General features: G+C 43.2%; 1 protein-coding gene across 1 annotated transcript in view; it reads left to right on the top strand.

The window, feature by feature from the left end:
- The window catches only part of LOC111535298 (protein SSX7-like), a gene marked incomplete at its 3' end in the record, with an annotated part of 10,827 nt that extends 2,835 nt beyond the window's left edge, over positions 1 to 7,992 (top strand). The window contains exons 2-7 of the mRNA XM_026448714.1: positions 1,047 to 1,135; positions 1,561 to 1,675; positions 2,198 to 2,293; positions 4,132 to 4,181; positions 6,176 to 6,311; positions 7,853 to 7,992. Coding sequence (XP_026304499.1) covers positions 1,047 to 1,135; positions 1,561 to 1,675; positions 2,198 to 2,293; positions 4,132 to 4,181; positions 6,176 to 6,311; positions 7,853 to 7,992 — 626 coding nt within the window. The remainder of the gene's footprint in view (positions 1 to 1,046; positions 1,136 to 1,560; positions 1,676 to 2,197; positions 2,294 to 4,131; positions 4,182 to 6,175; positions 6,312 to 7,852) is intronic.
- Positions 7,993 to 8,650: the final 658 nt, after the last annotated feature.

Here is an 8,650-nt window from a genome sequence, read left to right on the forward strand (position 1 = left end):
TCTTTCTTTCTTTCTTTCTTTCTTTCTTTCTTTCTTTCTTTCTTTCTTTTTCTCCCATTTATTTATTTATTTGACAATCTTGCTCTGTCGCCCAAGCTGGAGTGCACTGCTGTAATGTCAGCTTTCTGCAACCTCTGCTTCCCGGGTTCAAATCATTGAGTGAGCCCAGGAGGTCAAGACCAGCCTGGGAAATATAGCAAAAGGCAAGGTGGTGCATGCCTGTAGTCCCAAAGCCAAGGCGGGAGTATCGCTTGAGCCCAGGAGGTCAAGACCAACTTGTCAACATAGCAAAACCGTCTCTACTTAAAAAACAAAAATAAAAATATTAGTGGGGGCGGAGTGGTGCATGCTCGAACTCCTGAGATCAAGGTGGGAGGATTGGCCAATGTGCTGGGATTATAGGCGTAAACCACCACTCCTGGTTGATTGTTACATCTTGAAACATCCCACATTCTCTCTAAGTGTTGGCGGGCTCTTTTAATCTCAGAAATTCTAGCTCTCTTCATTCTAATAATTTACAAATCACCTAGTAATAGCCTCTAAATCCATTCATAGTAGTCATGCTCAATTCTCTTCAACAGAACAGAACCTCCCATCCCTCTGCCTGATCAGATCCATCACCAGAGAGACCATGTTATCTCTGGGACTCACTTCTCTTCCTTTATTTATTGAGTGGCAGTGTCAGAACGTCCCCACTCAATACAATTACACAGTCACATCCCTACCTCCACAACAAGGGTCTGCACAGCTTTCAGGGTAAACCTAGCTCTAGGGAAACTACTAACAAGAGTAGCCAATCCCCTCCTAAAGACTCAAGGCTGCTTTGCCCATAGGAAATCTGTTATCCCCAATCAATACTTCTCCCAGAGACCCCTGGTTCCCTGTTTTCATCTGACTTCTCCCCTTACTCACGGACAGATAAGCCCCGGATGGAGAAATGCAGCACCTGATTACAGGTGACTGAGTGTGGCTGGCCGTTACAGATTTCTCCCTCCACAGGACCAAAGGTCCTGCGGCTGGAAAGACTCAGGCAGTTTCTCTTGCAGGTCAGACTGCTCCCGGTGCCATGAACAGAGACGAAGACTGTGCAAAGAGAGCTAGGGATGATGCTCAAACACCAGAGAAGATACAAAAGGTGACCTGGAGGGGGCAGAGTAGTGACCCAGGGGACAGTGTGGGGTGACCAGGTTTCTGAGGAGGGGTGAACAGAGATACTGGAGACAAGGAGCAGGGGGAGATCTGGAGCATTGGGAGCCCCCCACCCTCACTCTGTCATCACCTAGCATCCTGGAGACAAGTCTGTGACCTTGCGTTTCATTTGGTGACTCTCAGTCCATTCTGGAAGGCGGGAAGAGAGTCAGCCAGCAGCATTAAAGCCCTACTGTGTGGCAGGGGAGAAGCTAGGGTAGGTCCCCGATGTTGTCTCAGTTAGCCATGGCATCAACCAGGACGGATTATCATCTCCACTTCCCAGACCCAGCACACAGGAAGCGGCTCCAGCTGAATGGCAGACATGCCTAGCTGAGACACTGCCAGAATTTCTTTGTTTTTTTTTTCTAGGCCTTTGATGATATTGCCAAATACTTCTCTAAGAAAGAGTGGGAAAAGATGAAAACCTCAGATAAAATCATCTATGTGTATAAGAAGAGAAAGTATGAGGCCATGACTAAACTAGGTAACAGAAAGTTCTAGGTACAAGTCTGGGGACACATGAGCATCCCTTTCCCTGCTTTGGCTACTTCTTAGGCTGCAGAAAGTACCCCACATTTTCCTTTGTTCAGGGAAAAGTCACAAGGCAGCTTCTGGGTGTTCTGCTCTTCTGTATCCTGTCAGGGCTGAGGGCAGGGACTGGCCACAGTGGAGCTCATACCTGGATCCTGCACGTTTCTCTCCCTTAGGCATCTGTTCTGATGAGCCCAACTGTCTCTGTGGCATCCCAGGCATCCCCCCACCGCTCCCCACCCCCACCTTCCTTCTCTCAGTTTGTCTCTCTCTCTCTCTTTTTTTTGAGTCAGAGTCTCAGTCTGTCACCTAGCCTAGAGTGCAGTAGTGCAATCATAGCTCACTGCAGCCTTGAATTCCTGGCCTCAAGCAATCCTCCCACCTCAGCCTCCCAAATTGCTGGTACTATAGATGTGAGCCACCGTTCCAGGCCTAAGCTTCTCTCTTAAGCAATAAATGCTTTGCTTCTTTCTATGTTTCAAGGTCACCCTCTCACCTTTCATTCATAATAAACGGGCCACAGACTTCCAGGGGAATGATTCTGATAATGATCGTAACCACGGGAATCAGGGTGAGTAGATGGGAAGGGGCTGGAAAGGGTCTCCTCAAGCCCAGCTGCTTTTCAGCTCAGCTACCTGGGAAAGATCCTCAGACATTTGTTCCCTTATACACATCAGGGCTTAGTGAAAAAAAAAAATGCATACAGAAAGTTAACTACAGAGGCCATTCATATAAAATTTTAAAACATGCAAAACAAGAATATATATTTTTATGGAAAATAAGTAAATGGTAAACGTATAGAAACATAAATGTGAATAAAAAGTCATCAAATTAAGGTGACTGGCTGTAAGTGGAGGAGGGAGTGCAGCGATTGGTGAGTGCTGCACAGATAGCTACAGCCGTGACTTCTTGATAGTGTGTTTTGTTTGTTTTTGTTTTTGAGATGGAGTTTAGCTCTTGTCACCCAGGTTGGAGTGCAATAAGGCAATCTCAGCTTACTCCAACTTTCACCTCCTGGGTTCAAGTGATTCTCCTGCCTCAGCCTCCCAAGTAGCTGGGGTTACAGGTATGCACCCCCACACCCAGCTGATTTTTAAATTTTTGATAGAGTTGGGGTTTCACCACGTTGGCCAGGCTGGTCTCAAACTTCCTGACCTCGGGTGATCCACCTGCCTCAGCCTACCAAAGTGCTGGGATTACAAGTGTGAGCTACCACACCCGGCCTGTTTGTGGTATTTCTAATATTCTGAATAAATAAATCAGACCTAACATAGCTATGTGGTAATGTTGAGACCCGACTGAACTCAATATTATTCCCTATACTTTTCTGTGTGTTTGAAATATTTCTTTTTTAAAGCACGTATTGTTCTTCTAAGCACTGTTAATGAATCAAAGGACAGTTCAGAAAGTGTTACAAGTGAAAAAAAAAAAAAAAGAAAGAAAGAAACTATTGAAACTATGGATCCGCCAAAAACTTCCAGAGTTTGTCTCATTAACAGCATATAGGTATTGGATAAGTATCTTAGGAGTGCGGGTGATGAACACATTACGTAATAAAGATCGCTGTTTTTCTGTATGTTGTCAAAACCAAATAGTCTTCTCATTCCCAACCAACCTCGATTCTCCCTGATGAGCTTGGAAGAGAGTTTGAAAGAGTGATCTCTCATCCAACACACAGAGAGCTTTCCCACTTCTCAGTGAGCAGAGATAACATAGGGTGAAAAAAAGACAGGTTACTGGGTAGAGAGCTTTGTACATTTCAGGAATATAAAGAGGACGTATGTGTTTACTGGCCCTTCTGCTCTGGCAACACAATTATAAGACAAGGTCAGAATATCCAAACCGTCTCTAATAGACCTATTATTCCCCAACAAAACAGGCCAGGTTCTACGATCTCCCACCATCACTATAAGAGGTCTGAAAAGCCAGTGCTTGAGTATCTGCCAAGTTTTTGACATTAAAGGAGTGTCTTTATACTGAAAATATTTCAGAACCACTGGACTAAATCATCCATGGTTCATCACACATTTAACAGCTTAATTCACATACCATAAGAGTCACCCATTTCAAGTGTACAATTTCAATTGTACATCTTGAGTGGATACAGTTCAGATTCCCAATCAATCAATGTAATTAATTGGGCAAAAGCAAAAGATATGTAATTATATAAGATGACACTGTGATGGGGTTTAACCCCCATTTGATAAACCATGAGATAGAAAATCCTGAGTTGATGCCACAGACGAATGCACCAACCATGACTAAACATAATTCAGAAGCAAATCTCAACTCCTCAACCATGAGTGGGCTCATAACCCTCTGCTGCAGAATGCACTCAAGCGACAGAAGTCTCTCTAGAGTTTGGAAATCTTTACCAACAAAGAAAAATTCTGATGTATTCTCTTTCAGTTGAACGTCCTCAGATGACTTTCAGCAGGCTCCAAGGAATCTTCCCAAAGGTGAATATCTCTCAAATCTGAAGGACCAGAGAACCTTTGTCCCTCCACAGATGTGAACACTGGTAAGAGTGGGGGAATATCAAAAATGCCCTTCTTGCCTCCTTCTCCCCATGTCTATCACAACAACTGATGTAGCATCAACAGCTTGATAACACTAAGAGTTGTGATCCTTAATACTTCTTTTGTTTTCATAGTGATGCCAGATACTATTTTAAGCAGTTCACATGGATTAATTTATTTAATCCTTAAGAAGATCTCTATGACATTGTTTCTGTTATTATCTCCAAATAATAATGAGTCACACACTTCGGTTGTCATCCATACAAAAGCCGTGTAACTTGGCGCAAATCTTCTAAGTTCTCTGAGCTCCAGATTCGTGGTCCATGCAATAGAAGCAAAGAATCATAGTTCATGTTTTAGATCCTAGTTGTCAGCAACATAATAATAAAATGAGGCTATTGGGGTACAGAGATGTTAAAGAATTTCCTGGGGCACAGTGGCAGCGGTAGTCTAATCCAGAACTCCAAGCCATTTAAAGCTCATTCACATTTGTATTTGTTTATGAAGTTCAGATGTTGTTCACTAGGGCTTTACCCCATAGGGCCTGCTGGTGCTTCCATTGAGACACCCACTCTCACAACAGGAAGGACCAGCTGGCCTCTGCTCTGTAACTGGGGCCACTCACATGGCCTAAGAGTCCCTTTGACTGTTGACCCCTCCCTACTGTGAGCTCCTTGAGGGCCTTGTCTGTACCTGAGGCATCCGGGAAGCCCCAGTCCCAGCCCAGGGGATCCCTCGGAGGCCCCTGAATGAGTGATCCCACAAGTGCAAATTCAACTCTGGTTTAGAGGGTAAAGGGATCTGGGAGTTGGGTTGCCAGTGCAGAGACCGAATTCAAAGAAGGATCCAGAAAGATATTAATTGTTATTATTATTACATTTAAACAGTGTTTACAAGCTCAGAGAGGACTTTCCTTTAGCCTATTTTACATGTATTGTTCACTATTTCATAAGTGAGGGAGCTGAATAAAAAGTAGCTTAAGGACTGGGCGCGGTGGCTCACGACTGTAATCCCAGCACTTTAGGAGGCCGAGGCAGGCAGATCACGAGGTCATGATCGAGACCGTCCTGGCCAACATGGTGAAACCTCGTCTCTACTGAAAATACAAAACTTAGCAGGGTGTGGTAGCACCTGCCTCTAGTCCCAGATACTCTGGAGGCTGTGGCAGGAGAATGGCTTAAACACAGGAGCCGGATGTTGCAGGGAGCTGAGATGTTGCAGGGAGCCGAGATCATGCCACTGCACTCAAGCCTGGTGACAGAGCGAGACTCTGTGTCAAAGAAAAAAAAAAAAAAAAAAGGTAGCGTAAGATTGTTGGTCAGTGACACATCCCAATGCAACCAGAATTGGTATGGGTACCACCTCACTGAATTCCACTTTCAATGTTGGTGGCTCAGTAGGGTGCTATGCCATATCTGGTACTGCTTTCTTTGCTGCCTAGATTAATTTCAGGAAATCATTTCTTTCCCTCTCACTTCCCTTTATTCATCTCCCCACACCATCTTTCTCAGCAGTGTTTTGTTGCCTCTCTATGTTTTTACATTTACTCTCCCAGCAGCTTTCTAAAAGCTTATATGGGATCCCTTGTATTTTATTGAAGCTCTTCCCTGTGTAGACCTTGTGAATTCTTAGAATGCTATTTTTCTCCAAATCTTCTGTATACCAAACTCTCAATTACATGGAGACTTTTGCTGTTTGCAAGAATGCCAGTCTTAAAAGAATGTGAAGATAAGCATTCTATCCCTGGAAACCCCATTCACTTAGGCTGTTCATTTCCCTTCTAATCTCCCAGGTTTTTCCTAATTTAGGCAAGTGTGACTCTCCCAGCGTTGAGAACATTGATTAAGGTAATGCATGTGAAGATGCTTTGTAAGCTCTAAAGCACTATAGAAATGTCACTGATACTGTTTTTCTGTGACCTTCACATTATAAAGATCATGCCCAAGAAGCCAGCAGAAGAAGGAAATGATTGGAAGGGAGTGCCAGAAGCATCTGACCCACAAAACCATGGGAAACAGCTGTGCCCTCCAGGAAAACCAAATACCTCTGAGAAGATTAACAAGAGATCTGGTAAGAGGAAACACAATTCGGGAATAACACCTCTGGCTTCCCTGGCTATGTTCAGGTGTGGGGACTGGGTGTGTGGCATGGACCACAGACAAGCCTGGGTGCAGGCTGGGCTGAGGAGCTCACCCAGCTCTAGATGAGATGTTAGACATGACTTCCAGAGACACAGACTGGAGTTGTCATCCATATAAAAAACCATGTGACTTGGGGCAAGTCTTCCAGATTTTCTCAATTCCAGATTCCTAGTCCATAAGATGGAAATAAAAAGTCAGAGTTCATAAATTGTTTGGAGGCGTTAAATTAAATCTAGAAAGCCTGATGACGTGAAAGGTGCTCAAGCAATTCTATCTGTGATAACCTGGGATCATATCTTACTCAGCTCAATGCCTGATACCCAATACAAGTATACTTCAGATATATTGCAGGTTCAGTTTCAGATCACTGCGATAAAGAGAGTCACACACTTTTTTTTTTATTTCATAGTGCATAAAATTACGTTTTCACTATACTGTAGTCTACTAAGTGTGCCGTAGCATTATGTCTAAAAATGTACATACCTTAATTTTAAAACAAGTCATTGTTAAAAATGCTAACAATCTTCTGAGCCTTCAGTGAGTCACACTCTTTTTACTGGTGGAGGGAGGGTCTTGCCTCGGTGTTGATGGCTGCTGGCTGATCAAGGTGGTGGTTGCTGAAGGATGGAGTGGCTGTGGCAGTTTCTTAAAAGAAGACGACAATGAAATTTGCCACATCAATTAGCTCTCCCTTTCATGAAAGATTTCTCTGTAGTATGTGATGCTATTGGACAGCATTTTACCCACAGTAGAACTTCTTCAAAGTTGAAGTCAATCCTCCCTAGGTATGAAAGTCCTAGATGGCATCTCATCCAATAGAAGGCTAGTTTATCCATATTGAAAATCTGCTGCTTAGTGTAGCCACCTTCATCAGTGTCCTTAGCTAGATCTTCTGGATATCTTGCTTCAGCTTCCTCATCAGGGTTTGCTGCTTCACCTTGCACTTTAATGTTATGGAGACAGCTTCTTTCCTTAAACCTCATGAACCAACCTCTGCTAGCTTCACACCTTTCTTCTGCAGCGTCTTCACTTCTCTCAGCTTTCACGGACTTGAAGAGAGTTCTGGTCTTGCTCTGAATTAGACTTTGGCTTAAGGGAATGTTGTGGCTGGTTTCATCTTGTGTCCAGACCACACAAACCTTCTCTATTTGAGCAATAAGGCAGTTTTGCTTTCTTATTCTTGTGTTCACTGGAGTATTAGTATTACTATTTTCTTCAAGAACTTTTCCTTTGCAGTATGTACTATTATTTCCTTCAAGAACTTTTCCTTTGCATTCACAGCTTGGCTGTTTGGTGCAAGAGGCGGAGCTTTCAGCCTGTCTTGGCTTTCAGCATGCCTTCCTCACTAAGCTTAGCCATTTCTAGCTTCTGATTTAAAGCGAGAGACATGTGACTCTTCCTTTCATTTGAACACTTAGCGGCCATTGTAGGGTTGTTCACTGTCCTAATTTCAGTATTGCTGTGTCTCAGGAAATAGGGAGGCCCAAGAAAAGGAAGAGAGGCAGGGAAGAGCTCATCCATGGAGCAGTCAGAACACACACAACATTCATCTATTAAGTTTGTCATCGTCTATGGGTGCAGTTCTTGTTACCCCCAAAATGATTTCACACAACAGGGTGATTATAGTCAATAATAACTTAATTGTACATTAAAAAAAAACTAAAAGAGTGTAAACGGATTGTTTGTAACACAAGGATAAATGTTTGAGGGGATGGAGACCCTATTTTCTATGATGTGATTATTACGCATGGCATGCCTGTATCAAAACATCTCATGTACCCCGTAAGAATATACACCTACTGTGTACCCACAAAATAAAAAACAAAAAATACCTAAAACACTAAAGAACAACAAAACAAGTGCAGTCATAATATCAAAGCTCACTGATAACAGATCACCATAACAGATATAATAATAATGGAAAAGTGTAAAATTGATGAGAATTTCCAAAAAAAAAAAATTGCAGCATATGCGAAGCACTATGAAAGTGTGGTGCCATAAAACAAGGTATGACCGCATGCCCTTAAATACGTGCTGAATGAAAGGAGGAATGGGTGAATGTTCCCGTAAGTGAAGATGTTGGGAATCTAAACCTGACAACGGAAGGAGGCAGAAGCTAAAACTTTCATTGGCATTTGGCCTGTATCGGTGTGGGTCTAAGCTGTCAGCCTCTGTAAGCCAGCAAATGTGAAAAACTGGATGAAGAAGGCCCATGGGCACCTGGGACTGGGGAGGCATCTCCTTTTTTGGAGAAAACAGAGCCTAACA

Source organism: Piliocolobus tephrosceles, unplaced genomic scaffold (genome assembly GCF_002776525.5).
Source record: "Piliocolobus tephrosceles isolate RC106 unplaced genomic scaffold, ASM277652v3 unscaffolded_420, whole genome shotgun sequence".
In the NCBI taxonomy this organism is placed as follows: Eukaryota; Metazoa; Chordata; class Mammalia; order Primates; family Cercopithecidae; genus Piliocolobus; species Piliocolobus tephrosceles.